Source organism: Triturus cristatus, chromosome 9, assembly GCF_964204655.1.
Source record: "Triturus cristatus chromosome 9, aTriCri1.1, whole genome shotgun sequence".
Taxonomy (NCBI): Eukaryota; Metazoa; Chordata; class Amphibia; order Caudata; family Salamandridae; genus Triturus; species Triturus cristatus.
This window is the reverse complement of record NC_140592.1, coordinates 322,102,918-322,128,122: the sequence shown is the minus strand read 5'-3', so window position 1 is coordinate 322,128,122 and position 25,205 is coordinate 322,102,918. Positions and strand designations below refer to the sequence as shown.

At 49.5% G+C, this 25,205-nt stretch overlaps 1 protein-coding gene across 2 annotated transcripts in view; it reads left to right on the top strand.

Moving 5' to 3' along the window:
• Positions 1–25,205, top strand: part of RNF123 (ring finger protein 123) — a 1,761,234-nt gene that overhangs the window by 496,306 nt on the left and 1,239,723 nt on the right. For both annotated transcript variants that reach the window (XM_085625036.1, XM_085625035.1), the window contains exon 18: positions 17,862–17,923. In XM_085625036.1, the coding sequence (XP_085481162.1) occupies positions 17,862–17,923 (62 nt within the window). The remainder of the gene's footprint in view (positions 1–17,861; positions 17,924–25,205) is intronic.

Below are 25,205 nucleotides of genomic sequence, written 5' to 3'. Positions count from 1 at the left end.
TTCCATTCATAGAGATAGTGGTTTATGGTGTAACCTGATCAGGGCCTAAGTAATCAAACAAACCTGTGGTCTTCCGTAACAGGCTTCTGCAAAAGCTTGTTATCAAAGAAAAACTTTTTATTTGGGAAAATAGGTCTCAGTACAACTGATAAAAATCTCTCAAAGCTATTAAATGACCTTGAAATGTGACAATATCGGTGCTGAACATTTGTAGAATTAATTGGAAGCACCCAGACGGTTTTTTGATATGCCTTTCTTCTTTATGCATAAATAAATTATGCATGTCAGATACGAAGTGTATTGCATAAAACTATAGATGTTATGTATTCTACATTTAGGACCACATGCATCAAAGTTAAGAATTGCGATTCCTAAATTGCTATTTTTTTTAGAAATCGCAATTTAGGAATCTCAATTTCTTATTAAAAAAAAAGTGCGATTCCTACACATTCCTCATTTGCGACTCGCAAATTGCTTCCCATTCATTCCTATAGGTCTAGAGGCCCATAGGAATCAATGGGAATTGCATGCGCAATTTGCAAGTACCAAATAGGCCCATGCAATTTCAAGGGTGCCAAACGGACACCCTGATGCACCCCTGAAATTACGATTTAAAAACATGTGGCACCCACACTTGCCCCAAGGGCATGTATGTGTACAACATAGAACTTTGAAAAATGCAATATGTGCAGTTTTTCAAAGTTCTCGCAAATTACCATCAACTTTGAGTTGATGGTAATTTGCGTTTCTTAAATGCGAAAACGCAATTTATTTTTTTGTTCCATTGCATTTAGGGAATTGCAATTCGCGATTCCCTAAATGCGATTGCAATTTAAGTAATCGCAAATTTAGCAATTACTTAAATAGCGATTTTTGCATTTGGGATGATGCATCCCAAATGCAAAAATTGCGGTCGCAAAGGGTCAGATTCGCAGAATCTGCCCCTTTGCGACCGCAATTTCAAATGATGCATGTGCCCCTTAGTCTGTTATTTAAGTGTTGCAACCCAAGCTGTCCCAGCTATACATGATATTTCAAAGAAAAGTGAGATATTACAGGGTAACACACATTCTTTATTGCATTTGCAAGTCTACTTCTCAGGATTCATTTTAAGGCAACCCTCATTTGTTTGGGACCTTATCTCAGAATGAATAAAATACACTTCTCTTTTTCTTAATTATATTCTTGTGCAGTCAAAAAATGCTAGTGTCTTTTCAGAAGAATAAATCAATGTATAGCTCAGAGCCCACAATGGAAATGCCTAAGCCTTTCTAGGACTGTGCATGAATACACATAATGTAGTTTTTTAAGTGGACTTTCCTCCCCAGCAGATTTCATGTCATGAACCCTTTCCCAGCCTAAAGCTAATCCAGAATATTTTTTAATTACCCCAGTTCCTTGGCGCCAGTGGGAGATGTTGCTACCCCAATTGTGGATCTGCATAGTGTCAGGATTGAAACTGTGAAGTGTCTTCATAGTGGTAGCAAATGTCTGTGACAAATCCACATTTTATGTTAATGTGGCATCAAAGCACTGATCAAGAGGTAAGGATTTGTGACCTCCAACCTTGTGTCACCACTTGCTGGTGGCTTCAGTTCAGATGATTTTGGTGCTGGCTCTAGACCTTATGTACTGTGCCCCTATTTGAGAAGAAGGCAAACATTCACTCAGAGAAATATTGACTCACAGGAGCCACAAATTGAAATACTCTCACAACAACATGTGTGTCCTCTTCCTCATATTGGGTTCAAGTTAGAAATCTTGGAAGTAGGTCCTGTTAAGAATTTTCTGAGTCCTCATCAGGAGCAGTACCAAATTTACAAAGATACAGAAGCATTTAAGTTTCTTACCACAAAGAGTTACTGGGGATAAGATAAGGTCTTTGAGACTGAGACCTGTAATATACCTTTGGGTGCCACCACTATCCTTTTGGTTCCTGCCATATCAATTTTGCCCTGTCATTGTACTGCCCGCTATGGCCCCAGACCCATACATTCTCAATAGGACTGATCTGATCAAAACACAATAAGTCGTCGGACTCTTCCAAACTAAAGGTTGATGCGTTTCGGCCATAATCATTTTAGCCCACCTCAGGACTAAGGAAGACAAGAGAACTCGAGCTGCACTGAATGACAAAAAAACAAACTAAAGGTAATGGTTTTCTCCAAAACTTCGCCCACATTGGGAATTTCTGTTTTCAAAGAAATGCCCCTGGTCACTTATTGTTAAACTCCAGAAACTAAGCCAGCTAAAGCTTCCTTGCACTTTAGGAGGGAGGAATTGAGGAGAAGAAGAATTCAGTCTCTCTTGTAGGTGGGCCCTGTGCGAGTGCTCTGGACTGTCAGATGCAATGAGTGCTCGTAGAAACTATGAGGAAGCTTTTGCCAGTTTAGTTAAGGAGTTTCACCATCTCTTCACACAACCAGTGCAGAATATTCGAAGCTCTTAAGTATGGTGGTCATAACGTGTTGTGAAGGGCCTTCAAAAGATAGTTGAACATTGGAGTCCAACGTACCTTAAATGCAATGTGTTCATTTCATCGCTATTATGTCCCAAAGTCTCCCATATCATTGGCAAATCAACAGTCTGCTTTCATCCAGCATAGTGCTATGGCTAATTTTGCCACTCCCAGACAGCTTCAGCTTATTGCTTTGTCATTAAGTGTTATATGTTTAGCACTGGGGGTAGCATCCCCAGCAAAAACAGGGGTGGTGTAAAAATCTGAAAGAAACACGTTAGTTAGATTCCTCACCTTAGAATATCCCCAGGCGTCCGACTGGATCCGGAAGATTTTTCATCAGCAATACCCCTTGCGCGTCGCTAGGCGTCGTCTGCGGCTCCGCGTCCGTCGTTGGCGTCGTGCGCCGTAATGACGTCGTCGGAGTACTTAAACGCCGCCCTCGCGCGCTGACGTCAGTTCTTCTTTTTTCCGCGCCAGTAAGCGCCGATCCGGGAGAGCTACCCCTTTTAGTCTTTTTTGACTAAATATTTTGATCCCTTTTGATCTTTGTCAATCGACATCTGGTGCCAGTAGGATGCCTGGGTTCAAGGCTTGCGACGATTGCCACCGACTGATGTCGGTGACCGATCACCACCGCCGGTGCCTCTACTGTTTGGGCCTCGACCACGACGCGGACTCTTGCTCCGACTGCAAGGCCCTGACCTCGAAAGCTAGGCGGGAGCGGTCCCGTAAGCTTCTCGAGCTCCGACACTCGGCTCCGCGCCCTTCTCGATTTCGGTCCAGGAGGAGGTCCAAGAATCGGTAGCGGAGCCGCAACAGACGTCATCGCTCGTCTGGCTCGAAGTCTTCGGGTAAGTCCAAGCGATCTAAGAAGTCCAAGAGGCGACACCGCTCTTCGGACTCCACTCGCCGGTCGCGCGACTCGGCCGAGGGTCAGGGTGGTTCCACCCCCGCGGCTCCGCAGGAGCTGCGCACGTCCCCATACCCGCCGGTCCCTGGGACTGACGCGACGCCGGCGGAGATCGGTGCCTTCCTCTCGGCCATGAGGAAACTACCTCCGCTGTCGACGCCCGCCGGCGCGCCTTCGGCCCCGCGGACTCGACTGGGCGACCTTGCGCGCCGGCGGCTCCGGCCCTGGCGCCGGCGCCGTTGGAGGCTCCGGCCCCGACGCCGCAGGTCCCCGAGGGGCCCATGCCTGGGCCCCCGTCGACGCCGGTCAACCTCGTCACGCCTCCTCCGCCGGCGCCGACTCCGGTTCCACCCCCGACGTCGACTCCAGTCGACGTCGTTCCCCGGTTCAGCCCCTGTCCGGACCCGACGCCAATGCGGCGCCCACCGACGCCGCATCCGACGCCGCTCGAGACTCACTATGTCTATCGTCCGGCTCCTATCATTCCACCTGTTTACCAGGAATCGGATGACGGGGGCGACTGGGAGGGGTCCGATGACCCTATGGCCGTTCAGGCTCAACTGTCGCAGGACTGGGCAGATGAACTGGGGGAGGCCAGTGGTCTGGATACCTCACTGGACACTGGATTCATCTCTCCTCCGACTGTGGCTTCGGAGGAGGGTGCTGCTTTTTGCGTGGTGCTGCGCAAGGCGGCCGTGGCCCTCGGGCTTGAGCTGCCTGCCGTGGCTGTGAGGACTAACATCCTCACTGAGGTGCTTCAGTCTGCAGCAAGCTCCACTGAGCCTCTGCTGCCATTCGATGAGGCCCTCACTGACGTTCTCCAGGGCACCTGGTCCAAGCCCTCCACAGTTCCTCCTGTGGATAGAAACTGCGCCACCGCCCTGCTCCGGGCGACCCCAGTTTTCTGTCGCAACACCCCACCCCCGAGAGCCTGGTTATCCAGGCCTCTACCTCCCAAACCTCCTTCCCGTCCGCTCCTCCGGACCGGGATTCCAAGAGACTGGAACAGTTTGGCAAGAAGCTGTTCTCCTCCCTCAGTTTAGGCCTGCGGTCTATAAACACCGCCTGTCTCTTGGACCGTTTCTCCCACTCTCTGTGGGATACGGTGGAGGACATGCTGCCCCTGTGCCCGGAGGAGGCCGGACACGACTTTCCCAGGCTCTGGCCGATGGGAGGGATGCAGTGCGCCATGCAATCCGGTGTGGACATGACACCACGGACTGGCTGGGTAGGGCGATTTCCACCACGGTGGCGCTTCGGCGTCACGCCTGGCTGCGGTCCACGTCCTTTTCGGGGGATGTCCAGAGCACTCTCATGGACATGCCCTTTGATGGCGTTCGCCTTTTTGGTGAGAAAGCGGACAGTGCGCTGGCTCGCTTTAAGGACTCACGGGCTACGGCCACGTCCTTGGGCCTTTCGGCCCCGCGTCCGCAAGCTTCCGCTTTTCGCCCCTTTCGTGGCCAAGGAAGGGGCGCCTCCTCACGTCCTCAGAGCCACCGGCCGCAGACCCAACCTGCACGCGGTCGCGGACGTGGTTTCCGCCGAGGCCGTTCTGGAGGACGACGCGGTCAGTCCACATCCACCCTGGCAGCATCCGCCTCAAAGCCTTCCTAGTCCGAGCTTTCAGGCCCATTCATCGCCAGTGGGAGGCAGAGTTCGCCATCACCTGCTCCACTGGCGTACCATCACTTCGGACAGGTGGGTGCTGCAAATCATCCGAAGGGGCTACTCCCTCCCCTTCGAGACGACCCCTCCAGCCATGCCACCGCAGCACCACCGTATCTCGGAGGATCATTTGAATCTTCTGCGAGGGGAAGTTTCGGCCCTCTTGGCCAAAGAGGCCGTCGAGCGCGTTCCGAGCCCAGAAGTAGGTCGTGGTTGTTATTCCCACTACTTTCTGGTTCCCAAGAAGGGCAAAGGGGGCCTACGCCCTATCTTGGACCTCAGGAACGTCAATGCCTTCCTCCGGAAGGAACGGTTCAAAATGTTGACTTTGGCTCAGGTTCTAGCTGCCCTCGACCCTGGAGACTGGATGGTAGCGTTGGACTTGCAGGACGCATATTTCCACATCCCCGTCCTGCCGGCCCACCGGCGTTGCCTTAGGTTCACGGTGGGCCAGGAGCACTTTCAGTTCACCGTGCACCCCTTCGGCCTCACCAGTGCCCCTCGGGTGTTCACGAAAGTGATGGCGGTGGTCGCAGCTCATCTGCGCAGATCAGGGGTTCCAGTCTTCCCCTATCTCTACGACTGGTTGTTGAAGGCAGGCTCGCCCCAGGCAGTCGTCTCCCACCTCCAGACTACGGCGGATCTCCTGCATTTGCTGGGGTTTTCCATCAACGTGCCGAAGTCACACCTGAGTCCCTCTCAGAAGCTCCTCTTCATCGGAGCGGTTCTCGATTCGGCGCAGTTCCGGGTCTATCCGCCGGAACAGCGGGTCTGGGATATTCAGGCCCTGATTCCCATCTTTCGGCCTCTATCCTGGGTTTCGGTCAGGCTAGTGTTGCGGCTTCTGGGGCTGATGGCCTCCTGCATCCTACTAGTGCATCACGCCAGGCGGCGCATGCGGGCTCTGCAGTGGGACCTGAAGTTTCAGTGGGCCCAGCCTCACGGCAACCTGTCCGACCATGTCTTGATCTCGGAGGGCACTGCACAGCAGTTGCAGTGGTGGCTCACGGACCGCGATTGGGTCACGGGCAAGAGCCTCTCCCTTCCCCAACCGGAGCATGTCGTAGTGACGGATGCGTCCCTCCTGGGATGGGGTGGCCATATGGGAGAGGCGGAGCTCAGAGGCCTCTGGTCTCCGGCGGAGTCTCGCCTCCACATCAACTTGTTGGACCTGCGAGCGATCCGACTTGCACTGAAAGCCTTCCTTCCCTCTGTCAGGGGAAGTGTTGTGCAGGTGTTCACGGACAACACCACCGCCATGTGGTATTGCAACAAACAGGCCAGGGTGGGGTCGTGGACCCTTTGTTAGGAGGCTCTGCGCCTCTGGACGTGGCTGGAACACCAGGGCGTCACCCTAGTGGTTCAACATCTGGCGGGCTCTCTGAACGCCAGAGCAGACGAACTCAGCCGCCGGTGCATGATGGATCACGAATGGCGTCTGAACTCCGAAGTGGTGCAAGGTCTCTTTCAGCAGTGGGGAGAGCCTTGGTTAGATCTATTCGCCACCGAAGAGAACGCGCAATGTCAGCAGTTCTGCACGTTGGAATTTCCAAGGCGGCACCCGCTCGGCGACGCTTTTCGTCACGAGTGGAGTTGCGGTCTGTTGTACGCCTTTCCGCCTATACCACTTCTGCCCAGAGTGCTGAAGAAGATCAGGCACGACCGGGCCCAAGTCATCTTGGTGGCTCCGGATTGGGCACGAAGGTACTGGTATCCCGAGCTACTCAGTATGTTGACCGATCCTCCGATACGTCTGCCCCTTCGGGAGGATCTTCTGTCGCAGCAGCAGGGGACGGTCCTCCACCCGAACCTGTCCAGCCTCCACCTTCATGCGTGGAGATTGAGCGGCGGCTGTTGATGCCATTTGACTTGCCTCCTGAAGTCTGTGATATCATTCTGGCAGCCAGGCGTCCCTCCACAAAGACGGTATACGCCTGCCGGTGGAACAAATTTGTGGCATGGTGCACAGCAAAGGCTGTGGATCCCCTTTCTGAGGTTCTCCTCTTTCTTCTTTCTTTGGCCCGGCAGGGCTCTGCCCTGGGCACCTTGAAAGGTTATCTTGCTGCCCTCTCTGCCTTCTTACGGCTTCCTGATCAGCCTTCTCTTTTCAAGTCCCCTGTGGTTCAACGCTTTCTTAAAGGCATTACTCATACGTTCCCTCCTGTTCGTTTCGTAATGCCTCAGTGGGACTTGAATCTTGTTCTCACATTTCTGATGTGCGCTCCCTTTGAGCCTCTTCACAATTGTCCTCTTCGTCTTCTGACGCTTAAGACTGCTTTCCTGGTAGCCATCACCTCGGCTAGTCGGGTGAGTGAGCTCCAGGCTCTATCGTCCAAGCCTCCTTTTCTATCTGTTCATCCGGACAAGGTTGTCCTTCGGCTTCGTCCTTCCTTTCTACCGAAAGTGGTGACTCCCTTTCATCTTGGGCAATCTGTCACCTTGCCCACCTTCTTTCTGCCTCCGCATCCTTCCAAAGAGGAAGAAAGGCTCCACCGTCTGGACCCAAAACGTGCGCTCTCCTTTTATTTGGACCGCACAAAACAGTTCCGGGTGGACGACCAACTTTTCGTTGGATACGTGGGTGCTAAGAAGGGAAAAGCTGTGCACAAACGGACCATCTCCCGGTTGGTCGTTTTGTGCATCAAAATCTCTTACTCCTTGGCGAAAAAGGACCCTCCTGTTGGGCTGCGCGCCCATTCTACTCGGGCTACAGCAGCTACTACTGCTTTGGGACGGGGAGTCCCTTTGCAGGACATTTGTCAGGCGGCTACGTGGGCTGCGCTACACACGTTTGCCAGGCATTATTGCCTAGACAGCCAAGTCCGGAGGGATGGCTTCTTTGGCCGTTCTGTCCTCCAGGACTTTCTGGTGTGATCTTGGTTCGCAGACCCACCACCGGGGTTAGTATTGCTTGTGTATCTATTCTAAGGTGAGGAATCTAACTAACGTGTTTCTTTCAGATGAACAAGTTACTTACCTTCGGTAACGATGTATCTGTAAGAAACATTAGTTAGTTAGATTCCTCACCGACCCACCCATCCTTCCCGTTCTGCGAACTGACATCTAGGGTTGAGGTTGTCCTTTTCAGGCCCCTAGACTTTTTTGGCACCAGTGTCGGTCTCTTGCATGGCTCTGCGTTCCTGGCGCGGAAAGCTATGTACAAGAACTGACAGCGCGCGAGGGCGGCGTCTAAGTACTCCGACGACGTCATTACGGCGCACGACGCCAACGACGGACGCGGAGCCGCAGACGACGCCTAGCGACGAGCAAGGGGTATTGCTGACGAAAAATCTTCCGGATCCAGTCTGACGCCTGGGGATATTCTAAGGTGAGGAATCTAACTAACTAATGTTTCTTACAGATACATCGTTACCGAAGGTAAGTAACTTGTTCGTTAAGGGGGAGCCTATGAGCTTGTGCAGGGCTTTAGACACTTTCTCTAAAAAGGTCGAATTTGTGGGTATTTCCACCTGATCTGTTCAAAGGTTTCTCTCCGAGCACACTTTCTGAAGCTCAAGGACTAGACCTGGGGATTATTTAGTTTCGAGGGCTAGAGGTACTAGACTTAAAGCCACATGTAATATATTTCTTTAGTGTTGATAGAGATCGAAAACTTATGTAAGCCTGACCACAACCTGTCTTTAGATGTCAGTAATTGCTCTATTCAGTAGCTTGCTCCACTTACTTTGGTAAACTCGCACATGTTTTGGGGTGCTGTTACTAAGTGTAGTGTGCATTTTAGATATGAGCCCCGTTGTGAGGATGGCTAGTAATTTTTCAAACACTATTTTGTCTCCTGTTAATGTGTGTTTATTAATTGTATGCGAATCCTGTGTTGCAATTGTGCATATCTTAGCCGTTTGGTTTCGAGCAACCGGAAATGTAGTTAACATTGTGGGAAAGATTTTATTACACCCTGGTGGAAGAGCTCTGCGATAGATCTACAACCACCTAGTTACCATCGAGCAAAGCCATTCCTCTCCAGTGCTGGAGTAAATTATGGATTGTCGTACATTGTTGTGATTGGAGAGGGATGTGTAGTTAGATGTACTTGTTTACTGACCATGTCCCAAATCCGTAAAGATTCATGCTCGCATATTATGAGACCTGTGGGCTTTACGGAGCCAGCCCACCTCTTAGCGGTTGTGTCATGACTGCTCTTTTAATATGAGGACAAGATTTGTCCATCTCTGCTTTAGACCATTCCACAATAATCCGAAGCTGCGCTAGTATAATCCAAAATTTGGTAAGGCTAGTCCCCCGCGCTGCTTACTTTGTTGCAGTAGCCTCAAAGGAATATGTGGTCTCGAGTTCTTCCAGATTAAGCTATTTATAGCAGTTTGTAGGGAAGCGCAGGAGGAGTATTCTACCGTTACTGGGAGATTCTGAAACAAATATAGGACTCTGGGTACGATATTCAGCTTGATAACATTGATTAGACCCATCCAGGATAAGTAAGGAACACAAATTGTGTTTGATCTCATTACACAGCAGAGGGTAATTTGCTGCTTACAGGTCTTTGTGAGGCACTTTAGCTTTGAGATGGATCCTCAGGTATTTATCCTGGGGGGATGTCCACCTGCGCAGGAATTTAGATTTCATTTAAATCTACTACTATTTCTCTGGGAAGATTAATATTAAGCACTTTGGATTTGAACAGTTTTGTTTTACTCAGCTTCTGCCTCATTCAGTGTCAGGAGTCTATCCCTGCACTTACCAGCGACCAGTTCCCAAATTAGAGCGCCCCAATATTTTTTGGCTCAGCCTCTTCATCCTACAGGCTCTCTCGAAAGATGTAAACCATTTGGTGATAGTATCGCTCTTTATATATTTTAGGACTATCCCTAGGTATTGTGTTGCTGCCAACATTCATGGGTGCTAAACACATTTCATCCCTTTCTATGGCTATTATCCTGTCCTTCAAGTCTCTTCTGCGGGCCATTCTGTCGAGAAGAATCTCCTCTGATTTCTTAACTGTTCCTTTAGTGACCTGAGCCATCGTCACTAGAGGCTGGTGCCCTTGGCACATTGGGACGGTTGCCTGGTACAGGGACCACAACCTCCATTTCAGGTTGAGGGGGATCTGATCCAACCTCATTGTCACTTTTCCCACCCTGATCTTCAGGATTGGGGGCTTCATCTGAGGGATGGGCCTGCTCATGCTCTGCCAACAGCTTCTGAAGCGTTGCAGAGGTAGGATGTGAGCCAGTTGTAATCTTGTATCCCTTGCAGAGGGTCATTAACTGCGAGTATGTAAACTGCAGAAAGGGAGTAAGGTCGAGCTCCTTAACCTCTTCCTCAGAGTTGCTCATTATTCTACTAAAGTTGAGACCTTTTTTGAAACTAGAAACATTTCAAACAAAAAGCTTTTCAGTCCTAACTACAGTTAGATTTTAAATTCAAAACAGTTTTTAAACTCAGGGACTTAACCAAGGACCTAACAGTTACTTTTAGAAATTTTGAAAAATCAACCAAGTGTAGAGAGTCCAGTGGGTCCCCAATTGGTTTACAGAGGCTAAAGTAGATAATTCTAATGCTCTCTTTTGTGGTAGTGTGGGCGAGCAGTTGGTCTTCTCACAGGGTAGTTCTAAGCCTTTGTTGTACTCACAGAGGCAATAAATGAGACACACACTCAAAGAATAAATCAGAGACCAAATTTGATAAATAACACTTCTTTTTATATATGTTTCAAAACCAAGAACTTCGTACAAAGGTAAGTACTTTTTGCTTTATCAAATTGTTTCAAGCAAATAACACTTTTAAAGTTGTGCTCCTTTACGCACAATGCAATCCTATAGAAGGAAAAGTCATAAAAGCAATAAAGTACAGTCTGTATCAAGGGTTTACTTTCTGGGTTTAGAGTAGTGGTGGGCCAAAGTACTACCAGCAGTTCTTCGGGAACTACCTTGGTTTCACCAGGAGCAGGGTGCTCGTGAGGTTGGTAGCTGGGCGTGGAACGAAGATGGGGGAGCACCTAAAAACAGGCTGCACAGGGGGACTTGGAGACAAGTCTGTGTTCCCAAACGGGGGCTTGTCACGAGGGGTGTTGGAGTAAGGGAGCACAGCCGGTTTGTCAGTACCCAGGCCGCCTCCCTCAGGTGCAGAGTGGTTAGGTCAGCTGGGCTGGGTGCGCAAAGGTGCTCTTCTGGGACAAACAACTGGCAAGGGCAAAATTGGGACAGCTGGGCCACTCACGAACCGGGTTTCAGTGGTGCTGACATCCCTTGATTGCTGCTCAGTTGTGGTGCATTGAGAATCCAGACTGAACTCTCACTGTTGATGTTTGGGGTAGGGCCTCCAGTACCCCGGGGGTTGGTGCTTCACGGCTCTGGTTGGTCGTGGTGTCACACTCGGTGAGGAACAGACCTGATCTTCCAGTGCTAGAGTATCTTCTGGTCATCTGCGGTGTCGGTCAGACCTGGGAGCTACAAGGCGATGGTCCAGAGTTTTCTTGTCGGTGCCTGTGGACTGCAGGTGTGTAGCTCCTTTACTCCTAGGGAGACTGTAGGCAATTTGCAAAGTGCTGGCAGGCTACCAAAGGCTTTAGCAGATCTCCAGCTTGCAAAAGAAGTCACTCTGTCATGATTATAGAGCTTGCAAGCGTGCAGGGTTTCACACCAAAAATTCACAGCCCTGCTGCAGTTCTCGCTGGGCAGTGATTCTTCTTCGTCCTTCTTTCCTTCACCCGGTGAATCGGAGTTCTTGCGTTCAGGGGTGCCACCTAAATACTCAATTTTGGGGTTTTGCAGAGGAGAAACAGGTAGTAGCCATGGGCTAGCTACCATTAGGGTGTCTACACCATCTATATGATCACTTCCCACAGGAAGTGGGCATAACCCTAGCCTTAGAATAATAATCTTGCCCAAATCAAGATGGGGACTCTCAAAAGTGGGGTTCACATCAGCTGGTCCACATAAGGGTGGTGCCAGCTGAAGGTGGGCCCACCTCCTAGTATTGTTTATTTATTTCCCCACTTGTCTTGCCTCCAAAAAGTGGGGTCAGGACGGGGGGGGGGGGTGGGTTGTCATCTCCACTGTCTGAAGAAGCCTGGGTCGCAGCTCAAAGGTGGCAGGGCCTGTGAAGCTTCCAGCCCTGGAAAGGCTTATCCTGCAGGGAGGAGGAGTAAACGCTTCGCCCTTAGCAGGCTTTGTTCTTGACCTCTGATAGGGAAGCTCTCACCTCAAGGAGTCAGAAACTAGACTAGGGTGGCTGGCTGGCCGAGACCCGTTAGCGAACACACTAGTAGTTGGTAGGTTTTCAGGAGGCACCTCTATGTGCCATCTGGGGGATTTTCTTAATAAACCCAACACTGGCATCAGTGTGTGTTTTAATCTTTTAATCTTAAAATGAGATGTTTGGTACCAAACTTCTGGTGGTACAATGAAGCCATCATGTAGCTGGGGAACTTAAATTCACGAGTGTCCAGCCCATGTACTCGGTATGGCTTCCATGTGCACTTGTGTTATCTAAGGGTGAACTTAGATATCGCAGGGACACATCTACTCACACAGCTATGCACACATATGGGTATAGTACACCCTGCCTTAGGTCTGTAAGGCTTTCTGTAGGGGTGACTTTCCTATACCACAAGCAGTGCTGTGTAGCAATGGCACACAGGGATGTGTGCCATTTTAACTTTTCACTTCTCTCTGCACCAAGACACGCAGGCTGCATTGGCTGTTTGCATGAGCGTTGTGAGGGGTCCCTTAGGATGCTACAATTCATACTGCAGCCCTTAGGGGACCCTCTTTAACTCCAATCCCCTAGGTACTAGGGGTACCATTTACTAGGGACTTGGAGCATAAAGTGGTGCCAATTGGGGTACAGTTTAGGGAAAGAACACTGGTACTGGAGACATCGTTAGCAGGATCAACGTACACTTTCAATCAAAGTTGCATCACATACCTGGCAAGAAGTGGGGGTTACCATGTCAAAAAGGGACACTTTACTACAGCTCCTAAACCATTTTAAGCAACTTAACAACCTTCTTTCTAAAATTGTATTTTTGAGTCCGAAATTTGCATTCTATTTCTCATGTGGCCCAAACTATCCCACCTCCCTCCTACCCCTTCCCCTACAAAACATTGTTATTATTTTTTATTAAAAAAAGGGAGTGAATAAACATATTGCCCTCTTGGAGAAAAATTGTGCTATTCCTGATTGCTTAAATATCACAGGTTCTTTATATTCTTTTTACTTCTGTGTTTTCTAGTCCATTTCTGCAGACACAAAATTCAAACTGATAACACTTCATCAGGCAAAATTGAGCATGGCTGGTTGGGTTACCTGTAAAAATTTACTTTCTCATTTCCATCTAAGCATGCCACTTGAATTACCTGTGATCAAAATCGGAGACACACAGCTAGTTGGCGATTCTCCTATTTGTGCTTTTCAGATCTGATATTTCCCAAAAGGGGGATGCAGTTATAAGTGCCTTATTGGACACTGTAAAAGGATTTACCCATAGTGAAAATTCGGCTCATTCAACAAATGATGACTTTTCTCTCCTCGAAGTTGTGTGTTGGATATCTAAATAAATGATCTAAGGAAGCATTCATCATTTTCAATTGGTCTTTCTTTGGCCTTCAATAACTTCAACATTGGGACTGAGAAGGGTTAACTAGAAACTGCCTCTGCTTCGGCAAGTTTTCTTTATTCAGCTGTCAATTATGATGAAGTTTATGAAATGGGTCAAGAACATTTGTCCACACCCGTTTATAGACTCACTGTCGGTCCCAAGTATATTCCTGACATTTCTGATGGGACAACCTTTTTTAGCTAGATGCATTTTTCATATATGAATCATCTAGCTTAAAGAATGCCTTTTTGGTGGAAATTAATTTAGCCAGGAGGACTGGAAAATTGAAAACACTGTTAGCATCTCCATCCTAGTCCTTGATTAGTTTTAACTGAGTACTATTTGGGTGAAAATAAATTCCTTGCTAAAATGGTCTTGAAATTTGTGAATCCATAGCACATCTCGCTAAATGCCATCTAAACACCTGTACATGTATCTAAGATGGAGGAATGTTATTGAAAGTTGACCCCAGAAGTGTTCTTGGATTTAATATAGAAATACCAGAGGAATTTCAGGAAGGTAATATTTTGCTTGTTGGTTTTGCAGGATTGAAAGCGAGTAGAACAGTAAGAAAACAATTTCCAGACAGAAAAAGAGACTGTCACTAAAACAGACTACTTTTTTATTGTGCTTTTTCAAGATTATACTTGAAACAAGTGTATGAAAGACCTGCAATGACTTCCATTAGTGTTGTGCATGTTGCTCTCTAGGTACTGGGTGTTTTTCTCAATTGATTGCGCTAATGGCTGGAGTAAGTCAGAAGAGAGAGACGAGCCACACATGTCCATTTCCTAAGTGAGGTTGTTGGATCCCAGCTGCTATCAGACTTTTCTAGCCTTTCATTATTTGCTGTCTAGGAGCCCAAATGTGATAATGACATGCTGCTGTGTTCTACGTTTACCACAATAAAACAGGCTAATTTCACTGAGCTTTTGGAGCCAAGAGCCTTCCTGTCTCTTCTTGGGCATAAGACAGGAGGGCAATAAGTCTCTACTGTGTTCCCTGTTTTTCGTTTCCAAGACTTACCTGCCTCTGTGCACCTCTTCCAGTTATTTTGCTGTATATTGTCCTTTCTCCTTCGTACACAGTGTGAGAAGTTGGCCTGATATATGATGTCACTAGTTCTAGTGTACACCTTGTATCAGTCCAAACAACCCTTATGGTGATTGGTTGTAAAGTCAACCTTATAGACCAGCTATCCTAGGGGTTGCATGGACAAGAGCAGTCTTAGGCTAAACTCTGTATGGCATGTGAAGCCAGCTGATATACCATTTGCAATCCCTTAAATACCAAATGAAAGGACACCACAACAGATATATTATAAAAATAGAATGTATTTATTCTAGTCAAAATATCCTCCGCACTCTTTATGAGATTCGAGGTAAGTACAACACAGTCTTATTTAAGCATACATAAGTCACACAGGTAAGTAATACAGTTAGGCCCTAGGGGCCACGCAAACCATATACTAAGTAAGTGGTATAAGAACCACTGTCACGAACACAGGTTAGGCCTAGGGAATCGCTGGGGCTACACTATCCTATCAGTTGTTAGGCAGTGGGAGGCCCACGGGATTCAGGTGCAGAGTGGACACTCACGCGTAATGCGTTAAAGTTGATAGAAATAGTAGTATTTAGAAATTAAGAGTTTTAGGACACTTCGGAAGGAACTAGGAGTTAGAGCCTTGGAAACTAGACCCTAGGATAGTCAATACCTTTGTTAGCACCGGATTACTCAAGTTACCTAGCCCACGGGCTGCGGGTGCATAGGTGTGAACTTGCGTCGGGTTTCGTCGTCGACTCCTATGGATGCCTGAAGAAAAGATGCTGACAGGCAGTCAGTGAAGTGTCCGGTGGATTTCAAGGATGGAATCAGGAAGGAAGATACCTGCAAGCAGGGGGGACAGAGTCTAGGTCACCAGCCAGGAGCCGGGAAGGAACCAGGAAGGAACCAGGCGATGTCGTGAAGATGCAGGTGAAGAGGTGAAGCTTGTCGCAGCAGCCACGGGTAGCAGGAGACGTCGAGGACGACCAGAACCAGGAGGCGAGCTGTCCTACGAGGGCTCTTGCTGTCGGCGGCGTCGATGTCGAGTTGGGACACAACAAGCCTTGGCAAGCGCAACCCACGCAGAATGAAGGATTCGCTTCTGTTGCAGACCAGGAAGGCCTGAGATGCTTCTCTTTCACAGGGAAGCAAGGGCAAGTCTGGAGGAGCCAAACCAGCGGTGGAAAGTCAAAGGTTCGTCGTCGCAGAGGTCACTAGCCAACCGGCAAACAACCGGACAGACGCGTCGAGCAGAAAAATGCAGAAGGGCCCCACGCAGAACTCGTGGAGTGTGGAGGGCTGATCTTCAGTGCAGATGGTGCTCGGGGTTGGGGCTTCTCAATCCCCAGAGCACAACTTCGAGGATGCCTCAGAAGCTGCGCTGGAAGCAAGTAGCCAATTTTCCCAGGTAGCCGGTCCCACGTCTCTCGTCGCCTCCACGGATCTCAGCTTTGATGTGGATCAGGGTCAGAGAAGTCTGGAAGTCAAGGCGCTTGTCGGGCTCTGCAGTCGGTTCCTCGTAAAACTTCGGGCAAAGCAAACAGCAGGTCGCTTGATGGTGCCTGTTTGCACAGGGTGGCCACAAGGGAGATTCTTCAGTCTTCTTCCGTAGTCGAATGTCGAAGGTCCAGAGTTTCTGTTCAAGTTCCAGTTATCAGGATAATCCAAAGTCCTAGGCACTCAGCTCCCACTCTTATACTAATCTGGGGGTCTGGGTTACCTGCTAGGTACCTCCTATGGGTGGGACCAGGGAGGGGGGTGGTTACACCCCCTTCCCTTTGTCCAGTTTCGCGCCAGGTCTGGGGCTGGAGTGCCCCAGCACCAGTTTGAACTGGACTATGCATGGGACACCTTGTGTGCCCCAGGCAGTGTCTCGTTTCATTCATCCCACCGCTGCCACCAATGTGGGTTGTTTGGACTGATACTAGGTGTACACTAGAACTAGTGACATCATATATCAGGCCAACTTCTCACACACAGTGCCCTCAAAAGTACTTCGACCCTGCCTAGAAAATCCTGTGTTGCTGAATGCTGCAAGTACCAGGATATGAAAAGCAGAGTCCATGTATCAACATAGCCGGCCACTCCAAGTGCACAGGTTTCTCACCCATTGCACTATAGAGATGATTAGAATTCTGTGTGTTACCCATCAAAATAAGCTACTGTGGATTAGACACATTTTGCAGACTGCCGGTGTAGGGAGCAGTATCGTTCAGTGGGTGAATGCTTAGACTGCTTGACTGTCTGTGGCCATCTTCTCCCCGCTCAGAGCACCTGGTACTTCTGTTCAAAAGGGAACGGATTGTCTGAGTGGTCAGACAACTGTGGCAGGTACTGTGTTTGAATTGAGACTGAAACCTCAAAGATATTGTCTGTTCTTTACATCTTTGTTTTTTAAATAAATTGCAAAGTTACGGGATCAGCATTTTTTTTTCTGAAAGTCATTGTCCTTTTGACATTAGCCATTCTGACTGCATTTGTGCATGCATACTTGCAGGGCTAAGGCGTATGATTTTCTGTTGCTGAAGTTTGCATTTCGTTAGATGGTCAAGTTTATTTGACTCTTTTTACATCTACTTCAATCAAGCACAGTAGCTGTCCGTGGAGGGAGTTCGGAGGGGCAGTGAGGCGGGGCGGGGGAGGGGCAGGGTGGGGAAATGTAAACACCGGAATATGGATGAACGGAGATAAGTACACATTTAAATAAATAAAACGAATTCCTTTGCGCGCGCTGCATCGCAAAATGCGATGCAGCACGCGCTTGATCAATTAACTGTGTATGACTTTTGATGTACTCTTATAACCCAGTAGAATAATCTCATAAAACATTTGCAGGCATATTGATATAAAGCTTCAGGTAAGGCTTTCACAGCTTGTTCATGTTTTTTTGGGCAAGTCCCATGAAGTGATGAGGTCATATGCCAGCGTCTTTAATATAGGCCTTTATTCTCAAAGCAAGGACTCGTAAACTTGATGCCCCCTTCGCCAGTCAGCAGGCAACTGTCGGCGAATGGAACCTAAACGCCCAAATACAATACAAGTGGAACATGGAACTAATGAAATCAACATTCTATGAAAAGCAAGTAATAGTCTTACAACAGCCCACAAACCGCAAAAGTATATAATACATGGAGAAATTGTTGAACAAATCGTAAATTTTCTAAATGCAATGTTTATGAATTATTCCTTTATTTAACCAACAGTGGTGGAAGAGCTCCAAGTTCAAATACTGAGATTGCTGCTCAACAATAAAGATAAAGGCGAGGTAAGGAAACATTTGCATTTTACAATTCATGTTTGACACTCTCATAATGCTTTATCCATGAATATTAAAGCCAGCATCCGTCAATATTTTCACTTTTAAATACTTACAAGATGTTAATACAGGCTATGTTGCTTCCTCGTCTTATCTAGATATGCATTTGTAAAGAAATGCTTCACAGACTGTTTGAGCTGGTTTAAAGTCAATAACTTTGTTCCGATTCATCTTTAGTGTGATATAACTATTGATGTGCTCATGTCCACTATACTAAAATGTTGAGAAACCTTTAAAAGATGTAAACTCTGAGGAAGGATGTGAACCATTGTCTATTTATCCTGAAAATTCTTCTTATGCATGTCCTCCCCACCATCATGCTGTTATAGGCTTCCTTCATCAGTGTTATCAGTGAGCTGTTAATCTCTCACTAGCGTTTGAGATTCTCTTCTATCTACCAGGCTGCAAAACAATTCAATCATGAATAGCTTTAGTGTAGAAAATTGTCAGCAGATGTAAAATGTTTTCCTGTACGGAAGCGTGTTTCTTTGTGTCATATTGCACTTCTTGTATTGTATAACTTTGCATATATGTTTATTCCTTGTCTTAATAGTAGGTCTGTTGACCTTATTTCCCATTTCAAGCTAAACCGGAGTGTTGGGCATAGCAACCGTCACTTTTAAGGGCTTAGTCTGCATTGTTTTTATTCTAAGATTCAATGTATATCATTTCATTCTGGTGTAATAATCTCCCTGACTTCCATTTTTAGGTCTCGCCTACGCAGCGCGCATGCGCTGCATAGGAGGGCCTTTAGCCGTCACTCTGCTCATTTTCCAGCACACACTCGTGCTTGTGGCGGCATCCACCTTGCGGGAGCGAGCAGGGGTACGCCACAAGCACGAGTGCATAGCTTATAAATGAGCAGATTGCACGCGCACGCACCACCGCCGTCTGCTCCCCCTCTCTCTCACGCGTATTCCTTGTTTTGTCATCTTGCGGATGACTCATCTCCCCGATTTCCCAATTTAACTTTATTACTGACAGCACTGACTAGGCAGTGTGTTCTTCTCGCCCTCCTGAGGCGGATGCCGGGAGGTCTCTCTTTCACTTTTTCTTGTATTTTAGAAATGTTCGTGTTATTCTGACTATAGCGTGATTTAATACGCTTTTTAACTGGTGACTTCTGCTGAGACTTCGTAGAGACCTTGTCCCCCCCCCCCCCCCCCTCGCTGCCCGGCCACTCTGAGTCGAGTACCGTCGCTGAGAGTCCGGTCCTGGGTAGGTGAGTGATAGACGGCGGCCTTATTGGGTGTGGACTATTGCTGGGACGCGCTCTAGCTGCGCATAAAAGGGGCATTTGGAAGCCCTGCGCTTGACTAGGCAGTACGTTTTTCTCACCCTCCTGAGGCGGATGCCGGGAGGTCTCTCTTTCACTTTTTCTTGTATTTTAGAAATGTTCGTGTTATTCTGACTATAGCGTGATTTAATAAGCTTTTTAACTGGTGACTTCTGCTGAGACTTCGTAGAGACCTTTCCCCCCCCCTCGCTGCCCGGCCACTCTCAGTCGAGTACCGTCGCTGAGAGTCCAGTTCCGGGTAGGCGAGTGATAGACGGCGGCCATATTGGGTGTGGGCTATTGCAGGGACGCGCTCTAGCTGCGCATAAAAGGGGACGGTCATGTCTCCGCGCAGCGGCCGCGCTGGATCTGTGCCCGAGTCGTGCCAGAGTCCTGCCCGTCTGCGCTAAGGAGGCGCCATGCGCCAGGGATATTGTGCCTTACAAACCCGCTGGAGGTGTGTACATGAGGGAGGAGCTACTCATGATCCGGCAGTTGTCCCTACTCTGTGAGCACTCCTCTCTTGATCCGTTGTGTGGCCCTTTTCGGTGTCCATGTGGTAATTTTTTACTTAATCCCCCAACCCCTATTAGAGCTTTTTGTGTGCCCTCTCCCACGGTATCCCCGCCCACCGAGCCTTCGGCTCCCCCGGGATCTTAAAATCTGGAATCTCAATGTTAGGTCGCTGGTTAAACACCATTCCGTAATCCACAACCTTATCTTGGTATTTTCTTCATGACCGAAACTTGGCTTAATGATGAGGCCGTGGCTGAACTGAATTTAGCACTCCCTCCAGAATACTCCATTTACACTCATAATCGTAACTCTAGGGGTGGGGCTATTGTAGTGGTAGTTAAATCATGCTACCCTTGTATCTGGAAGAAACTTGCTATGGATGGATGCGAGAGTGCGCATTTCTGTATTACGGTTAATCATCACTTTACCTTTTCTGGGCTTCTGATTTATAGACCCCCTGGTAACGACACCGCTTTTAGAAAGGCTCTTCCAGAAACAGTGAAAACAGTGAGCTCTCTTGCGATAGGATCGGCTAACTTTAGTGTCCTTGGTGATCTCAACCTCCATTTTGACCTTTGTCACACCCCAGCTATTAGTAGTACACTTGTAGATTTAGAGGCGCTGCAGTTAAGTCAGGTGGTTACCCACCCCACGCATGTGGGTGGACACATCCTGGACCCCATTTTTACTAACTTGACAGTGGCAAATGCCTTGCCACCGACTCCGGTAGCTTGGTCAGACCATTTTTTAGTGGAATTGCACCTCGCGATCAGAAACCCTCCTTTTAAAAACATAGACCGATTCGTTGTTAAACGCGCATGGAAGAAATTAAAGCTTGAGGATTTTCATCGGGTGCTTAGCGAACACCCGCCTGGCCCTTTTAACAATGTTGAGTCTGGCTATGATCTCTTTTGTGAATGGGTCTCCCGGGCACTTGACTCTCTGATCCCTGCTACGTGGAGTAAATGTCGTTCTTTAGAACCCAGTCCATGGTATGATAGCGCCTTACTGCTCCTGAAAAAATCATGCAAACAAGCGGAAAGAGACTGGCGTAAAACTTATGATGCCGAGAAAAAAACGCAGTACCTGGCTAAAACCAAAATTTACCATAGAGCCATATGTAGGGCTGGTGCGGCCTACTATTCCCAGGAGTTCAAACGCAGTCCTAATCCTACGAAGCTGATCTTTAAAGTTCTCAAAGACCTGACTGCTAATAGAGCCCCTGCAGCTGAGATATGCTCAGTGTCCCACTGTGAAGAGCTTGCTACCTTTTTTCTGGAAAAGGTGCATACTATCTATCGCTCCTTTCCCAGTATTATCCCTCAGAGTGAGGACCAGAGGCCTAATTCTACTACTAATGTGGTTCTATCCACATTTCCTGTAATTTCAGAGGTAGAGTTCGATAGGCTGGCGGCCACAGTAAAATCCGGGTCTCCTGCTGACCCGCTCAGACCCGCGCAGCTTAGAGAGTCGGCTGCTCTATGTCTTCCCCCCGTGCGCCAACTCATCAATCTTTCGTTCTCTTTAGGGACAGTACCAACTAAGTGGAAACAAGCCTATGTCACTCCTATCTTGAAGAAACCTGCCTTGGACCCTCTCAAATTGGAGAATTATCATCCGATTTCTCTTCTCCCATGGGCCACGAAGGTTGCGGAGGCTCATGCCAATGGAATCCTGACTAAACACCTTCAGACTGCCAATATCCTGGATTCCTCCCAGAATGGATTTCGGGCAGGTCATAGCACAGAGACTGCTCTCCTTGCTATGACGGAAAATCTACGCTCCGTGCTCGACTCCGGTCAAACTGCAGCGCTGGTGTTACTCGACCTCAGTGCCGCGTTTGACACGGTCTCTCACGCGATACTGCTGCAGCGTCTGGGAGAAGCAGGTGTCTCTGATTTAGCACTTGAATGGTTCCTGTCATTTCTAGCAGGCCGCTCATTTCGGGTCGCTACACCTCCATTTGAGTCTAAACCCTATTCCATCGAGCAGGGAGTGCCTCAGGGGTCGGCACTTAGCCCCACGTTGTTCAATCTGTATGTGCAGCCGCTGGCTGCGTTCGCCAAGCAGTGGGGCCTAACTATGGTCTCTTATGCTGACGATACGCAGCTGGCGGTTGCACTCAGTGGGGACTCCGATTTTGAGGCCCCTAGGTTCAGGGAGGGTTTGACAGCAGTGGCTGGCTGGATGACTGCTAACTGCTTACAGCTTAATGCCACAAAAACGGAGGTTCTTATTGTTGGTAAGCATAGCAACCTCTGGGGTGCTCAGTGGTGACCTCCAGAGCTGGGTTCAGCTCCCATCCCAGTACCCGAGGTTAAAAACTTGGGTGTCTGGTTAGACCCCGCCCTCAGTTTCTGCGGACACACTAAAAAAGTGGCTGCTACTTGTTTTGGAATTTTGCGTGGGCTCAGGCCAACCCTGAAATTTTTTGATGCCCCCACTAGACAGTTGATAATTCAGGCCACCATACTCTCACGGCTTGATTATGCAAGCTCGCTCCTGTTGGGGGCCAATCAGGCCGAAGTTATCCGGATGCAGCGCGTACAGAATGCGGCGGCCAGAGCCCTGGTGGGCCTACCTAGGTTCTGCTCTGCGAAGGAAATCATCCGGAAACTCCATTGGCTGCCCATGGCTCAAAGGATTGAGTTTAAGACTCTGTCTTTCCTACAAGATTCTTAAACTGTCCTCTCCCCTGATCCTAGAGCATCTTCTCACCCCCTATGTCCCCTCTCGTTCTTTGAGGTCATTGGGTCAAAATCTGGCTACAGTTCCACGGTTCAAACGCTGCAGAGCGGGAGGGCGTTCCTTCCGCTATCTAGCGGCTAGGCTTTGGAACTCATTACCAGCTCACATTCGCGCCCTAGATGATTTGCTTACGTTCAGGAGGGCTATTAAAACCTATCTTTTCCCCCCTGGACCTTAATATACTGCATGTACCTTAATACACTGCCCTGTTGCTACTTTTTTCTGGTTTTTTCTCTGTTCTGTATGTTTTTTCCTTCTGCCAGTCAAAGCGCCGGGACGCCCCTTTGCTGGGGCAGCTGTGCGCTATAGAAGTTGAGATAACATAACATAACATAACTTTTTAGTCAATTCCCTTTGGGGAAATTAAAAGTGAAAGCCCTTAATTTTTCAAACAGTCAAAATATTTGAAATGCGTTTCATTTGTATGTGTCTTTTTAAATAGCATCCGATATTTCACTCATACGGTGGAAGTTTTGTTGAAGCAAATGTCCTGTATCACCATGCTGTATGGATCCTAACGGCAAATGTGCCAGCTATTTGAACACCACGTCCACCACCACCACCCTGTCCACCACCACGTCCACCACCACGTCGTCCACCACCACGCCCTCCACCACCACCACATCCTCCACCACCACATGCACCACCACGTGCACCACCACCACATCCACCACCACCACGTCCACCACCACGTCCACCACCACGTCCACCACCACGTCCACCACCATGTCAACCACATCCTCCACCACCATGCCCTCCACGTCCACCAGCACCACATCCACCACTACCAGCACCACATCCACCACATCAACCATGTCCACCACCACCATCACCACCACGTCCACCACCACGTCCACCACCACCATGTCCACCACCACCATGTCCACCACCACCACCACCATGTCCACCACCATGTCCACCACCACGTCCACCACCACCATGTCCACCACCACCACGTCCACCACCACCACCATGTTCACCACCACCATGTTCACCACCACGTCCACCACCACCACCACGTCCACCACGTCCACCACCACCACCACGTCCACCACCACGTCCACCACCACGTCCACCACCACCAACACGTCCACCACCACCACCAACACGTCCACCACCACCAACACGTCCACCACCACCAACACGTCCACCACCACCAACACGTCCACCACCACCAAGTCCACCAACACGTCCACCACCACGTCCACCACCACCACCAACACGTCCACCACGTCGTCCACCACCACCACGTCGTCCACCACCACGTCCACCACCACGTCCACCACCACGTCCACCACCACGTCCACCACCACGTCCACCACCACGTCCACCACCACGCCCTCCACCACCACCACATCCTCCACCACCACATGCACCACCACGTGCACCACCACCACATCCACCACCACCACGTCCACCACCACGTCCACCACCACGTCCACCACCATGTCAACCACATCCTCCACCACCATGCCCTCCACGTCCACCAGCACCACATCCACCACTACCAGCACCACATCCACCACATCAACCATGTCCACCACCACCATCACCACCACGTCCACCACCACCACGTCCACCACCACGTCCACCACCACCATGTCCACCACCACCACCACCATGTCCACCACCATGTCCACCACCACGTCCACCACCACCATGTCCACCACCACCACGTCCACCACCACCACCATGTTCACCACCACCACCACCATGTTCACCACCACCACCACCATGTTCACCACCACCACCACGTCCACCACCACCACGTCCACCACGTCCACCACCACCACCACGTCCACCACCACCAACACGTCCACCACCACGTCCACCACCACCAACACGTCCACCACCACCAACACGTCCACCACCACCAACATGTCCACCACCACCAACACGTCCACCACCACCAACAAGTCCACCAACACGTCCACCAACACGTCCACCACCACGTCCACCACCACCACCACCACCACCACCACCAACACGTCCACCACGTCGTCCACCACCACGTCGTCCACCACCACCACGTCGTCCACCACCACCACGTCGTCCACCACCACCACGTCGTCCACCACCACCACGTCGTCCACCACCACCACGTCGTCCACCACCACCACGCCGTCCACCACGTCGTCCACCACGTCATCCACCACCACCACGTCGTCCACCACCACCACGTCGTCCACCACCACCACGTCCACCACCACGTCCACAACCACCACCACGTCCAAAACCACCACCACGTCCACATCCATCACCACGTCCACATCCATCACCACGTCCACATCCATCACCACGTCCACATCCATCACCACCACCACCACCACATGCACCACCATGTCCACCACATCCACCACCATGTCCACCACCACGTCCATCACCACCACCACGTTAATCACGTCCACCACCACCTCTACCACATGCACCACCACGTCCACAACTACCACCACCACGTCCACCACCACCACCACGTCCACCACCACGTCCACCACCACATCTACCACCACCATGTCCATCACCTCCACCCCACCACCACCACGTCCACCACCACGTCCATCACCACCACGTCCATCACCACCACGCGCTGCTTAGGAGGGCCTTTAGCCGTCGCTCTGCTCATTTTCCAGCATACACTCGTGCTTGTGGCTGCATCCACCTTGCGGGAGCGAGCAGGGGCGTGCCACAAGC